This window comes from Sceloporus undulatus, chromosome 2, assembly GCF_019175285.1.
Source record: "Sceloporus undulatus isolate JIND9_A2432 ecotype Alabama chromosome 2, SceUnd_v1.1, whole genome shotgun sequence".
Lineage (NCBI taxonomy): Eukaryota > Metazoa > Chordata > Lepidosauria > Squamata > Phrynosomatidae > Sceloporus > Sceloporus undulatus.
Genome location: NC_056523.1, coordinates 79,009,168 through 79,024,035, shown reverse-complemented (window position 1 = coordinate 79,024,035; position 14,868 = coordinate 79,009,168). Strand labels below are relative to the sequence as shown.

The 14,868-nt window shown below is 44.8% G+C and overlaps 1 protein-coding gene across 4 annotated transcripts; it reads right to left on the bottom strand.

Moving 5' to 3' along the window:
* Window positions 1–77: 77 nt before the first annotated feature.
* Window positions 78–12,189, bottom strand: AMT (aminomethyltransferase). 4 transcript variants are annotated; one of them, XM_042448788.1, is made up of 10 exons: window positions 11,974–12,189; window positions 8,786–8,953; window positions 6,629–6,709; window positions 5,747–5,878; window positions 5,303–5,381; window positions 3,776–3,921; window positions 3,245–3,425; window positions 2,486–2,641; window positions 1,412–1,515; window positions 78–244 (listed from the first exon to the last, which is right to left on the bottom strand). In XM_042448788.1, exons 1-10 carry the CDS (start codon window positions 12,172–12,174, stop codon window positions 209–211), a joined length of 1,284 nt encoding a protein of 427 aa, XP_042304722.1. In that variant the 5' UTR covers window positions 12,175–12,189; the 3' UTR covers window positions 78–208. The 4 variants fall into 4 exon arrangements, with proteins under 4 accessions (XP_042304722.1, XP_042304721.1, XP_042304723.1 ...); XM_042448787.1 differs by lacking the exon at window positions 78–244 and adding an exon at window positions 272–543; XM_042448789.1 differs by lacking the exon at window positions 78–244 and adding an exon at window positions 10,253–10,532 and having other exon boundaries at window positions 889–1,515; window positions 11,974–12,093.
* Window positions 12,190–14,868: the final 2,679 nt, after the last annotated feature.

Below are 14,868 nucleotides of genomic sequence, written 5' to 3'. Positions count from 1 at the left end.
TTACAGGGTTTTCTTAGTAGGTTTCTTCAGAGTGGGTTTGCCATTGCCTTCCCCTGAGGCCGAGGGAGTGTAACTTGCCCAGGGTCACCCAGTACACTTCGTGGCTGAGCTGGGCATTGAACTCTGGTCTCCAGAGTCCTAGTCCAGTTCTCAAACTACTAAACCATGTTAAACTGCAACTCCCATAATCTTTCACCTTTGGTTATGCTCACTGGGATGTCCAAGAGCTGCAGTCCAATAATATCTGGAAGGCAACAGAGTTCAAGATGTATAAGTGTGAGGCTTGGCATTTGAACAGAACAGTGCTGTTGGGAAGTACAGTACACATTCCTCTGTCCCCACAATTACTTTCCCAGTCCTCATTGCCCCATCTTGTTATCCTGAGAGGGTGCTAGTAAAGCTTCCCCAGCTTCTACATTTTGGTTCTATGTGTGTGCAAGGGTGCAGCTGACATAATCGCTCAAATAATAGGTACCTTCATGACACAAGCAGAGAATGGTGCCTCTAAATGTTGTGGCCCTGAATCTTGTACCCTGGCTGGAACTGAGGAAAGAAAAGATTTGGCAAGGTTGAAGAACTGTTCAGGATTCTGCTTCTTCTAAATTCTAGAACCATAACCATCTGTTCTGTGGAGCAGGCTAGAAATTGTTAATGAATAGGGGTTTTGGACTGGTATTCACTTTGACTTATGTAAATACGTATGATTAGGCAGAAACCATTATAGAATGGATTAAAAATTATCCAGAAGAGTAAAGTATGAAGTGAAACGGGTTAATTCTAAGCCTACCAGAATATCTGAGCGCCTGTACATAAACTGTTTTTCTTGTGAATTAGGTTATGTAACTGGACTATGGGTTTTTTCCTTGAGAAAGTAGAATGGAAACTTTGTGCACTGCTCATATTTTAATAAGCAGGTCTACTTTATCCCAAAGGTAATCAAGATTTCTTCCCTTGTATCCTGGAAAATGAAAGTGCAGTAAAAATGCCAGTTGGGACTGAAACATTTCTACATACATGTATTACAGAAGCATTTTGCTTTCTGAAAGGAATAAGCTAATAAACTGGTAGGGCTTTACAACTGGCAGGGTCACCTGGTAGCCCAAAGAGATTATTTCTCAAGTGTGCTTTTGGATCCCCATGGTTGTTAAGGTTTCAGGAAGCCTGTCTTCATCTGCAGTCTAAAGTGGTTTTCCTTTCTTCTCCCCTCAGAAAGAGTGGGTGGGGCAGGCAGGCACTGGGTTGTCTTCAGATACAATGATTTTGCCCCTGAAGAAGTACATGGTTCTTTCATTGTAGTATAGATCATATGTAAAACAAAGGCTAACCTAGCAACAGCTCATTTTGCTGTGTAGTAATGGGTGGGAACGAAAGGCATCTTGGTGACTAGAGCTGAGCAGCTCTTCTTCCTCACCTCTACTGTGAGGCTTGTGCCCAGCTTGCTATGTTCACTCTCCACATAGGCCATGGCAATGTTCTTCTGCAGACAGGGGGAGGGGCATCCACTGGTAACCTCACCTAAGGCATGGAGGAACAGGCAAGAATACTGGTCAATAAGGAACATACAACGTCTCCCAATTTTTTTCAAAGAAACAACAGTGCTGGAGATGGGAATTTTGCCACCATCTGTGGTTCTAACATTTCCTAAGACCAATGACTTGGTTAACAACTACAGACAAGAGAATCTGAACAAACCGTGAAGTGCAGTGAACAGTACATACTGCATAAATACTCCCATCTGCAGTATTCCTCCACTTAAGGGAGGTGAAGGTAGCAACTTGTAAACAAGGGGTAGGAATCATGTGGCTTATTGGACTGCAAGTACTAGCTTCCCTAGCCAGCATAGTCAACGGTGAAAAATGCTGGAAGCTGCAGTCCAACTACATCTGGACAATCATATGATTTCAGTTCCTGTTGTGAACGTTAGCTTAAATCACCAGCTACAGTGGCCCCAGAGAGAGAATAAGATTTAGTTAAGTAATTATTTGCCATTCAGCAGTTGATTAAGTGGGTTCTGCTCTAGTGGGGACTAGCAATTTGATTCAAGTCACTGATTTAGTGCACTCTCCCCTAATCCGGGCAGCAGCAGATTGGAAAAGGGTGGCCTAAATACATGCACAAGGGTGCAACAGGCACAGGTTTTCTTATGGACCTGTCTTGCTCATTCATGGAGTGTTAAGGGGGATTTGACTGATGTCAGGTGCTTCCATGGTGGCCCAGAGAATTGTGCAAGTTGTAGACCAACACATCTAAAGTTGGTTATGAGATTCAGGAAGGCCTATTTGGCATAAAGTGCTAATCAGAACAGGCATGTTGGATAGCAAACTAGTGGGCATAGATGCCCTGCCTGCAGAATTGTTCCTGTGAAGTCAGCCTTAATATTGGGGCTAGGAGGGCTAAGGTGCCCCCTTTCTAGACTTTTGGTCCCCCAGCCAGATTCCTACTAGGCAGTGATGGGAGGAGGGTGTACAACCACAGTACCACCTACCAATAGCCTTGCTGTGTGGCCCAAGAATAAGCATGTGTTGCCGGATGGGAGGCCCTGTGGAGGTCAGCCCCACCCGTTTCCTCTTAGGCTTCTCTTTGATTTGGGCCAAAATGACGGATGCACCAGGGAAATCCATGGCAACACGACGACGTTTTCCTGGGAAGCAATCAGAAATAAAGTATGATGCTTCTCCAAAGACAGCAGGAATCTCCTTCTTACAGTGGTTCATGTGACCCCTCGTGAGTAACTGCATGTCATGCTGTCTCTCATCCCTACATATAATCTTGTTACAGCTTCATTCACATTGCAGATACCTGTTGTGTGCTTTCAAATTTCCAATTTATGGAGACCCTAAGGCAAACCTATCAGGAATTTCTTGGCAAGATTTGTTTGGGGAAGAGGTTGCTGTTGCCTTCCCTTAAGACTGAGAGTGTATGACTTGCCCAAGGTCACCCAATAGGCCTCCATGACTGAAAAGGGATTAGAATCCTGTTCTCCAGAACTTTAGTCCAGTGCTCAAACCACTACACCACAATGGCATATAGAGAAGAACAAAAAATCAGCAAAGCTGCATTGTGCAAGTGCCCCTTCCCCCCCACTCTGTGGATCTGAGCCACAGTCTTTGTGGTACATGTCTGATGTGCAGAAAGAGGTTTGGGTGACCCTGCAGCATGTTGATTAAGTCTTGAGCTAGTTGTTACTTGCTAGCATGGGTATTTGTTTTAAGACACAGAAACCAAAACCACAGAATGTGCCTACCAAGGGTCCAGATCAGACTGGCTTCCACAGGGGTTGTGCTTTCATCAATGTCATTTCCATAAAGACACAATCCTGCCTCCAAGCGCAAACTATCCCGAGCAGCAAGTCCAGCCAGCCACACTGTGGGGTCCCTGAGGAGTAGCTCAGCCAGCTCCACCACTCGGCTTGCAGGGACAGAGATCTGGGCATAAGAAATCATTGGCATTTGGTCAGTGGGATTTTTGCTGCCTTCTTTTCTTTCAGTATTAAATTTTGCTTGCTTTGACCAATCCTACTTTTTAAGTCAATTCAGTGCTTTCTCTGGACTTGATCAACAGCACCTTTTTACTCTAATCATCCTAATTCAATGAGCCCTTCTGCATCAACTCACTATCCTCCCAATATGAAATAATTCACTTGTCCTTCTCTGGGAGCCCACCATGGTCAGCAACTATCCCACAATGTCAGTGCTGCCACTTGCCCACCATTGTTTCCCACAGCCTCTTCCTCTATCCTTTTGGCTAGTTGAATTAAGAGCTGCCTGCATGGTACCTCTACACCATCCTCTCCCGTATAGCCGCAACGTGTCACCCGGCAGCCCTGCACTCCAAATACAGCCATCACAGCACTGCTCATGAAGGGCAGCTTAGCCAGACTGTCCGACACCCCTGCCTGGAGCACTTGGGACATGGCAGGACCTAGTGGAAGAGAAAAAGGGAGGGAGTAACCAGTATCAAAGCTGAAAGACCAGCACATACTTTGAATGGGTCTTAGTTTTCCAGCCTCCCCCAAGGCATTTCTGAACGGTCTTGTTAAACAAGAAAGAAAGAATCAGGCACTTCAGCTGAAGGATGTAGTTGGGTCAGAGGTTTTGGGGAGTTACTTTTTAGAAATAATTTGTGCCTGTTTTTAGCTGCAGTGTTTGAAAAGTAACCTGTTGCCATTAGTTGCAGTAACAATCAATAACTCATTGCTCTGCTTGTTGCACTGCTTTATACTTTTCCATTACTTGGTCTTGCTTCTTTGAGGAAGAAAACCCCTTGCAACTGATAAAAGAACAAGCTGGGGGTGGGGGTTCCCAAAATAGCTTTTAAAATGCTCACTAACATTACTTTTGCAACTGACTGGAAACTAGTTAAAACAATGAAGCAACTTCATTACCATTTGTGTTATGTTACAAATTTAACTTCATCAGATACACAGAGCTAACTAGGTAAGAGTTAACCACGCTGCTTGTAACTTATGTACAAGCACTGGGTGTAAACACACATAAAACATCTGTTATTATTTGTCAGTTACAATTACTGTATCTTACCTTTTCTCTGAGGAGCTCAAAGTGGCATATCTTTTTCATCCCCCATCCCAGTGATGTAGGGCAGGCTGAGAGATCACAACTGCCTTAAGAGGGCCACTTTGTGTATTTCATGGCCTAGTAAGCAGACTAGAATTTGGATTCCCCAACTCCTAGTCTAACATTCTATCCCCTACAACCTCCTCTCTTTGCCACCAAGGGAGCTGGGTATGCCATTCACTGCCACGTAACGTGACAAGGACTAATAGTTGAGCTATGTCTATCTGTATTAACCACAATAGCTAAATGGAATTGCCACACTGAATGGTCATGCTCCACTTCTGAATATCAATGCAGAAACCAACACAACCTAAGTGGGTTGGCCATGGGTCAAAGAAGAATGCTGAACTAGACATGCTCTGATCTATGGGGGCTCTTATGTTTGGGGAACAGCACAGTGCAGAATGGACATGTCCACTCTAAAGGCCCAGATCAGTTGATACCGTATCAGTTAATAATAATCTGCCTTTACTGACCAAATTGAACACAACAATTAAATCTTTTGGACATGGCAAACAAAACAGGGTGAGAGAAAGCAATTATAACCTACCCCCAAAAGACAAGCAGGGAAGCTGTGGCTTAGGTTGAGAGATGCTATGCCCTCGGAGGTATAGAGGCATGAGTGGTACTGAAAGTAGTACTGAGTAGCCTGGGCATGGTATCGGCATATGGTGCTCCCTGTGTTCCCTTCAATGGTGGTTGGGCAACCACTGTAAGATTATGTTTACCTTGCAGAGCGATCAATGCATTCTCTGAAACTTCCAAGTCGACATCACAGCCAGATGCTTTCATTTCCTTGGCCTTGTTCTGCGAGAGGGAACAGAGATGGTAACAGCAAGGTTATACACCGGAGGGGCAGCTGGTTCCTCTTGACCATCTCCCTCAACAGCAAGGATTGGAGGAGGGAATATGTGGTGCTACAGATGTTTTTGGACTATAATTCCCCCACCTCTCATCAGTGGCAATGCTGGTTAAGGAGGATGGAACTGCAATCCAATAACAGCCGAGGAGATGCCAATTGCCCACCCCTGGTTTAATAGGAGCCAACTATGGATGAAGCAGAAAGAGAGATAAACCCAACCCCATAATGGAATGGCATACCTCTCATCTGTTTCTGCTATTTCCTCTTCTAGAATGAGCCCTTGTGAGACAGGATAATAGGAAATATGTACCTGCATGAGAGCTAAATCCTTCTTCATGCAACCTGCATTAGAGACCACATAGAGGTGCTCCTCTGAAGTGCTGGTCACAATCAAGTCATCTATGATGCCTCCTTTTTCATTGGTGAACAGAGAGAGAGTGCCCTGAAAGAAAAGCTAAGTTCAGCCTGACTACTGGACTCTGAGAACTGTTACAAACAGCAGAATGTAGGCTATCTACAAGTTTTATTTCCAGACCTTTCACAATCCTGTCACTATATTCTGGTCATGTCCAGAAGCACATACAATACTGCTCAGATATGACCTGAGCAGGGCAGAACAGTGAGATTTTTACTTCCTGTTATCTGCAGATAGTGTTCCTTTTAGTACAGTCCAAGACTGTGTGGTTGTTTTAGCAGCTGCATCATTCTGAGGGCTCATACTCAGCATGTGATCGAATAAGACCTCAAGATCCTTTCCTGCTGCCAAGACAAGTTTCCCCTGTTCCATATTTGTGACTTTCAATTTTAACCATCTATTCCCTGAAAGCAAGGCTTTCCCCTCCCTCTCATCTGTTACAGAGGAATATTACTAGTGCTGGACTAGAGATTTCATGGACATGTGTAAATAATGAAATATATTTGAGGAACACTTCAATTGTTTATAAATATATATAACTCTTTCAAAGTCTCTCCCCTATTTTAATGTGTTCTGCTCTCTCTGGGATGTTTACGATATACCTTTCACTAACCTTTTCCCCAGACCTAGCCTATGGGATAACACAGGCTAAGCAGTAAATAATTTGTCCAAGATTCCTCAGTTGTGTATGGGATTGAGATTGGGCACCCCACATCCTAACTCTGCATGCCTTCCAGTAGACTGCGTCTTCACATAACTTATTAGGCTACAACACACCTGATTAGGTTTCAGTTCTGCAATGTCTCCAACCACTAGGCTTTCTAGGAACTTGACCCGGTCTCTGCCAAATACTTTAGTCTGTAAAAGAGAGAATTACTGCACAGCAACTGTTTGACATGTAGAATCAGGGAGACCCATATAGATAAAATATCTAGACCTGGACCACTGTACTGCCAAAGAAATTTATAGGGTGGTGTAATTAAATTGTATGTGACCAGTTCTCAGATGTAAATGGCTTAGTTAAAATGTAGGTTCATCTCCAGCCAGATTGCAAAGCTAAAAATAATATCTGTCTGTCCATCCATCCCACACCTTTAGTTCATACATTTTGTTTAAAGCTTTGAAATGTCACTTTTGGCCTATAACTCCCATAATTCACCAGCCAACTTTCTCAAAGACTCAGTAAGTAATAAAACAAATAGGTCACACTTCCAAAATCTGGTGTGGCCAGAGCATCTTTCAGTAAAACCAAAATAAAAATAAAAATAGCACAACAGATAAAACACAACTTTCAAAGTTTCTAAAAAATTTCCAAAGGTCTACATTAGATTTTTTGGACAAAATAAATGACATACCAGGAAAGTCAAGTTTCCAAGGCTCTATCTCACTCATTACCTGCCTTAATTCAGAAGATGAGGAAAGCTGGAGGAGAATCTTCCATTACGATCTCTGGTTTGCAGAATCCATCAGCGATGGATGAATCCTAATCTAAACTGATTTGCTTTAATTGGCCAAGGAGTTTTCATACAACTCCCAGCACTGGGAAAATGTGAACAGCACAAGCACTACACTGAGAAAAGACATAGGAACATCCTGAAAAATATTAGCAGCAATTTTAAATTAGTTATGTGAAATCAGTAGGGAGAAGAATTCTTAAGTCTTCCAGGAATGTAGGTGCCAAGCAAATAGGTACATTGTTTCAAATGCCCAATACTAGTCCAAGTCTGCTACACTTTCTTGATGGCTATTTACTTTGGCATACAAGGGCAACATTCGGCTGTTCATGAGCCCTTAAGAGCAGCCATGTTAGATCAGATCAAAGGCTTACAGGGTCCAACATTCCATTCAGACTGTGGCCAAACAGCTTATGATGCAGGCACTTGTGCTAAGTATTCATGTTCAATTAGCATCCTTCGCCCCCTCCAAATCTTATCCTGCTAATTCCTTTCCAAAACATGGTCACCCATGTTGAACTATGGCTTAGCAGGCTTACTACATCCCCCCGCCCTGCCTCAGCCTAAGACAAAAACAGCTGACTTAACTGAACTCTATATACTTTTCCAAAGAGCACAGGAATGGGAGAAAGGAAAGGTGACAAGAATAATCTACATTTCAAATTGTATCCCAAGTGTCTAAAATGATGTGGCAAATATGACCCATCGAGCTACAGTTGTCCACAGCTCCTAGGCACACATTTTCTGATACATGAATGCCAATTAAATGTTCCAGAAAAAGCACACAGACTAGTGTCAAAAATGCAGAGATTCCTTTTGCTGTACTTTGGGGCTGTATTTCTCAAAGCACAAAATTAGTCTGTCTCTTCCCCAACCAAATCCAGCACATTCCACTATACTAGACTAGGTAAAGTTTTCCTTTTGACAATTGTCTAGTCGTGTCCAACTGTAGGAGGCTGTGCTCATCTCCATTACTAAGCTGAGGGAGCCAGCATTGTCAAACATGACCTGTGGCCATGTGGCCAACATGACTGCACAGAATGCTGTTACCTTCCCACCAAAGTGGGACCTATTTATCTACTTGCACTTTTACATGCTTTCGAACTGCTGGTTTGGCAGAAGCTGGGACGAGTGACAGGAACTCATTCTGCTTGGGTCTCAAACTACCGACTTTGCAGTTGTCAGAATCAGTGTCCTAACCACTAAGGCACTGCATCCTGAGACTGTGTACTAGACTACATCTCCCATAATCCCCATTCACCTTAGTCCTACGAAGTCCACACAACATTCGACCATAGAGTTTGGTATTTAGTAAAAGTAATCTTGGGCTAAATTTGCTACACCTGAAAGTGACCACTGGAAATGTGTGAGTTGGGAGGAGGGATGAATGAGTGCCTATGATACATACTGAAGAGAGCATAATCCAACAATAATGAGGTTGGAACCTCTCTGACCTTTGGCTCCCTTCCTTCAACATTACCTGCAGCATGTGAGACACATCAAAGAGAGAGCACTGCTGACGTGTGTGCAGATGGGACTCCAGGTGGCTGTGTGTATACTGTACAGGGAGACTCCAGCCTGCAAAGGCCACCATTTTCCCACCATGGTGCCGGTGGAAGTCATAGAGAGGTGTCTTCTTCAGGGTATCCTACAGAGGAGGCAAGGAGCGATTTGACAGGCAGTTGCTAGCAACCTGCATCAATAAATCATCCAATACCTGGCAGTCTTGAGGAGAAAAAAGAACATTCATGATAGGTACATGACTATGTTCCGCCTCATCCATTCAAAAGGGAGAAGATTTTCCTGCCCCATCTGCTCTGCTAGTGTGAGAGGTTGATGAACCCTTTTGCAGCTCTGGGTTTCCACCCATAAAATAGATCAAAGATGGGCAACTAGTGACCACCCAGACAATGTTGCCATAGAGTTCTCATCAGTCCCAGTCCATGCTGAGGGATGATAGGAGTTATTCATCAAAAGTGAGGAAGACAAATTGCTGACGGCTGACGCTGGTTGCATCAACAGTATCCTCTACCATCATAGAGAGAGCATGTATATCCTCCTAATTCAGCCTACTCTGTGCACAAGGGATGAGGGCCGTCTCCAGGCAGCCTGCAACCTTTGCCATTAGCTGTGTTTACTTAGTGCTTTTATCACAAGTCCAATGTCAGGGGGAAAGTAAATGTGCTTGCTCTTTGTACCCCCGCAGGTTTGCAAGCCTCCCCTGTCCGTTGCCACCCACTTAGGCTCTTTTCTACTCAGTAAGGGTTCAAAGATAGTCTGAACTAAGAGAAATCCCACATTGGTTCTTTAATTTACAGTTTGCATTTGTAGTGCAAAGATTTGTAGGGGGAAATGATTAGCAGTTGGAAGTACAGAGAATGCAGATTTCCATGGCCATAGGGTATTTTCCTATCCAAGGCCAGGAGCTGGGTTAGGGGGTCTTCTGGCAACTTGCTTTCTGTGTCTCTCCCCACTCCAGAATTCAGAGAGAGAAGGTGGATGAGGAACCAGAGGTGTAACAACTTGAGATGGGATCCCCACCTCCCAAGGTTCCCAGTTTTCACTGGCAGGAGTGGTGGCTTCTCCTTCTAGGCAACTGATAGCCAGGAATCAGTGTCTGCTGGCCCTCCTTGGGTTTGGAGCCTCCCCAGACTCCCATGATGATACCAAGCCCAAACTGGCCTTGTATGCACCAACCCCAGCCCACAATGTGAAAAAACCAACAACGCCTCTCCTTCAGACTGTTCTTTTTCATTCATTAACACTTTTAGCAGAGAAAAATAGCAGCTGCCCTACACTTATCGAACAACAGAATCAGCCAGCAAACTGGCCTTTACGGAAGTCACTTTGTCAGTCACAATCTGTGTGAACTTTCTTCAGAGACTGGCAATCCATTCTACAGAACAGAACAGACAAAATATTTAATTATAATAAACTCAGTTGTCACCTATGGACATCGCCTTTCCTTTCTCCAGGTTAGTGCCTCCCTGGCCCTCTGGCAAAAGGAAGGGGGAGTAATGCCACTTGTGGGTTGCTGGTTTTGCAGGGAGCTTTTCTGCCTCACATCCTAGAAGGAAGATTTCTCAACTTATCTGGTTTCCAGTGACCACTGCCTGTTCAGTCTGACCAAGCAACCAGCCTCCACAAAACCAGGCCCATCTCAGTTTCTAGAGGAGAGATTCAGGAATCTTGATTTCTGCTTGGAAGACCAACAAGTGTCTTGAAACCTGCTGGATGGTTGTGGTTATTCAATAGGCAAGAAACAATAATAATAATAATAATAATAAGAAGAAGAAGAAGAAGAAGAAGAATAGTTTTATTTATATACCGCTATTCCAAAGATCATAGCGGTGAACAGCAAGTAAGCTAATTAGCAAGTAAGCTAATTTGCCCCCAACAGTCTGGGTACTCATTTTAGCAACCTTGGAAGGATGCAAGCCTGAGTCGAGCTTGGGCCCTTTTGCTGGTCTTGAACTCACAACCTTGTGGTTTCGAGTGAATGGCTGCAGTACAGGCATTTAACCACTGCGCCACTGCATTTTGCACATGCTCTTAGGCACCCTTTTATTAATGGGAGGAGACCATCTTTTCCCAATTCTGCCACCCTCACAGGATTGTTTGGTGAGGAAACCTCTAAAACCAGACGTGGCTCTAACTGCTGCTGGAACTCCATTCTGGGGTTGGAGTGTGGCTAGACCTGTGCCAACTTTCCTCTGCCAAAATGCTGTGCCCAGCCCCTTGCCTTCCTTGCAGAGATTCCCAAACATTGGTTTCCCAGAATTCAAAGACATTGCTGTGTTAGTCTGTAGAATCAAACTGTAGAGAGATCTTGCAGCACCTTGGAGACTGACTGAAAGGAAGGAGTTGGCAACAGGAGCTTCCCTAGGCCTGACTCTGCTTCCTCAGAGGCATATGGTCGTATGTCTAGGAAAGCTCCTGCTAACAACTTCTTTCTTACAGTCCATAGAGAGATCTTGTAGCTCCTTTGAGATTAACTGAAAGAGAGAAGTGGGCAGCAGGAGCTTTCCCAGACTAATGTCTACTCTGAATGCACCTGAGGAAGTAGACTGAAGTCTAAGGAAGCTCCTGCTGCCCACTTCTTTCTTTCAGAGAGTCTCAAAGGTGCTGCAGGATCTCACTACTATAAGAAATTGGGAGCAAGAGCTTCCCTAGACATATGACCATATGCTTCTGAGGAAGTAGACTGAAGTCTAGAGAAGCTCCTCTGCCAACTTCTTTCCTTCTATCAGTCTGCTTCCTCAGAGGCATATGGTCAAACGTCTAGGGACGCTCCTGCTACCAACTAGAAAGATCTTGCAGTACCTTGGATACTGAAAGAAAGAGCTTGGCAGCAGGAGCTTTCCTAGGCTTGCTCCTCCTTCCTCCGATGAATGAGGTGGAATGGAGAATCCAGAGGCAGACCTATATGCCCTGAGAATGCCAACTGAAATCACCCGCAGCCAGAGGATACAGCTCTGTCTGTGGGCTCTCCCCACTTCAGACATACATCTGAGGAAGGAGGCTGGAGTCTAGGGAAGCCTGAATGTCCAGGCATTTGGGACTCCAGCTCCCAGAGGCTCCAGCCCCAGGGCCAGGGCCAGGGGATCCCGGGAGATCAGAGTTTGCAAGGCCCCTTGGCCCAGCCCCAGCAGCCCCAGCAATGCTCACCTGTCCGGAGGCCAAGCCCCGCCGCCCGCAGGCCCTGGAGCCCGGCCAGGGGACCCTTGCCGCCCGCAGCATTCTCCCAGCCACCGGCAGCCAAGGGACAGGGCCGGCTAAGCCTCCGGGCTCCCTCCCAGCCCCAGCCGCCAGGCTCCGGCTCCAAGAGCAGCCTGGGAAAGGGAGTCCCACTTTCACATGCCAGGCCATTGGTCAGACTCGGCTCCGCTGGCTCCTTGGACTTCAGCTCCCAGAAGCCTTCGCCCCGGGCCGGATTCTGGGAGACGACGAAGTCCAAGCCCCAAGCATCCCGAGTTAAGAGTGTGCAGCAATCACCAGGAGGAAGGGAGAGACCCTGCAGCACCTTTGAGACTGACTGAACTCTGCTTCCAAATGCATCTGAGGAAGTCGACTCAAATCTACAGCAGCTCCTCTGCCAACTTCTTTCTGTCAGTCAGCCTCAAAGGTGCTGCAGGATCTCTCTCTACAGACTGTAAGAAACTGGTAGCAGGAGCTTTCCTAGACCCATGATGACCATATGCCCCTGAGGAAGTAGACTGAAGCCCAGGGAAGCTCCTCGGCCAACTTCTTTCTGTCAGTCAGCCTCAAAGACTGGCAAACCAGAGTCTGGGACTCACTGGGGAGGGCCTTGGGGGAGAAGGCAAGGAGTGCCCAGGAGGGTGACCAGGGGTCAATAAGGGCAAAGGAGGACCAGGCACCGCCGCAGAATACAGGCCTTTCAAGAAAAAAGGAGGACCTGACAAAAGAAAAGCTCACAACACAGAAAAATGAATCCATTTCATTTGGTTTATTATTTCAGCGGTATATTGTGGTGGTGCTGCTGGTTTGCCACCAAGTCATATGTGACCTACAGCAACTCTTAAGGCCAGCCTACAATAGGGTTTTCTTGACAAGTTTCTTCAGAGCAGGTTTGCTGGTGCAGCCTTCTGAGGCTGAGAGAGTGTGACTTGCCAAAGGTACCCAGTGGGTTTCTGTGGCTGAGCCAGGATTTAAACCCTGGTCTCCAGAGTTGTAGCCCAACACTCAAGCCACTACACCAAGCCAGTCATATACATGTCACAAATACAGGATTTTATTATGTACTCGACCATATAGTTTTTCCTGATGAACTTATCTACAATAAAATGTCTTGTTGACTTGCCATATACCTAAGAGAACTCTGAGCAAGGCAAATACTTAAAAATGGACTTTACTAGTAACAAAGCCTTGACTGAATCTACATTAATATCATCCCTTTCATTTGTCCATTGTGTTGAAATGAAGGAAAAAACCCTTTCAGCATTAGCATTGTGTCCTCAAGCAGCCCATGGCCTAATGCATCTGCTGTCCTTTTCCCCTCCAAGAAGCAAATGTGCCTCAAACTTTGGGGCCAAATCTTGCTGGTTGCTGTTCCTAGGAAAAGGGACTTTAGAAGGATCCATCCTATCCACCTCTTTGCAGCAAGGACAGGCTGCCAGGGAGACTAATTTATCAAAGGAGAACAGCCAAACTGGTGTTACTCAATGTACCTCTTGTTCATGTTCAAAATGGAGGACATTTTGGGATTCTTCCTGGACAGAAGGCTGAAATGTAGGACATGTCCTGGGAAAGGAGGACACGTGGTCACCCTGGCTGAGGAATAATTAGTAAAAGGTCCATCTCCATCTCCTGTGGACTGAGTAGGGAAGAAAGCATACTATCACACTCCTCATGTTAACCAGTTCATCCTTGTATGATTGTTATCACCTAACTATTGTCTGTTAACAACCACTTTGTTGTTGTGTGCCTTCAAGAGTTTATCTGGAATAAAGACAAAGGCATACTATCCCACTACTTGTGTTAATCAGCTTATCCCTGCATGATTGTTACCGCCTGTTGTCTGTTAATGACCACTTTGTTGTGAGCCTTTAATAATAATAATAATTAATAATAATAATAATAATAATAATAATAATAATAATACACATTTGTTTAGGGGAAACTGTGCCTTTGTCTTCCTCCAAGGCTGAGAGAGTGTGACTTGCCCTAGGTCAGCCAGCAGGTTTCCATGGCCAAGCAGAGATTTGAACCCTAGTCTCCAGAGTCCTAGCCCAACACTAAAACAACAACGCCATGCTGGCTCACAAAGAATTCTTAGTAATCCCAATTACAGTTATGGGACTGACTTTTGCTTCATTTCAGAGTTACAGTATGTCACAGTTGTTTGGGTAGGATGATCAGGCAGGACTTTTTGTTTCAATGTTTCTGTTTGTTGGGGATTGAAAGATACAAAGAGCCGTTTATCACATGGGGGAAATGTGGAGTTTAAACAGTGATTAACTCATGAAAATCACACAATTGACAATAAAACGTGATTAAAATAAGATTGACATAAGAGCCATTATCCAGTGAATAACCAGGCAATAAACAGTAAAAAGAAATTCATGGGGAAATCCCGTGAATGATTTGCTGCCGTTTCTTGCCTGGTTATTCACGGGATAATGGCACTTTCATCTCGATATCGTGTGAAAACCATTAGCACAATTGCAGGATTATGACAGGTTAATCACTGTTTATACTTCCAATTGTTCCCCTGTGTGATAAACTCCCTATAAATAATGGGTTGGTTCAAGGCCTCTAAAAATAAAACAATTGTTCAAGATCTTTAGGGGAACAAATGCTTAGGTCACAGTATGCAAAGCCTGTGGCTTTCCAGCTGCAGATGACACATCCCATAATCCTTGGCCATTGCTGTGCTGGCTGTGGTTGATGGGAGTTAAGAGTCCAACAATGTCTGGAAGCCAACAGGTTCCTCACACCTAATAGAAGAGGATAAAGAAAGTGCAAGAACAACTAGCAAATTAATTTGCCTGAATGATTTTGTGTGACCATTCTTATGTAAAATTTTAAGAACATCAGGATAGG

What these genes read in the sequence shown, in the direction of transcription:
- AMT (XM_042448786.1), bottom strand. Translation starts at nt 12,174, where the DNA reads ATGGCCTGGCATGTGAAAGTGGGACTCCCTTTCCCAGGCTGCTCTTGG. An exon ending in AGGATTTAGCTCTCATGCAG is followed by an intron (nt 5,382 to 5,746) that starts GTACATATTTCC and finishes TCCCTCTCGCAG; the next exon opens with AACAAGGCCAAGGAAATGAA. An exon ending in GCCACACAGCAAGGCTATTG is followed by an intron (nt 1,516 to 2,485) that starts GTAGGTGGTACT and finishes TCCATGCCTTAG; the next exon opens with GTGAGGTTACCAGTGGATGC.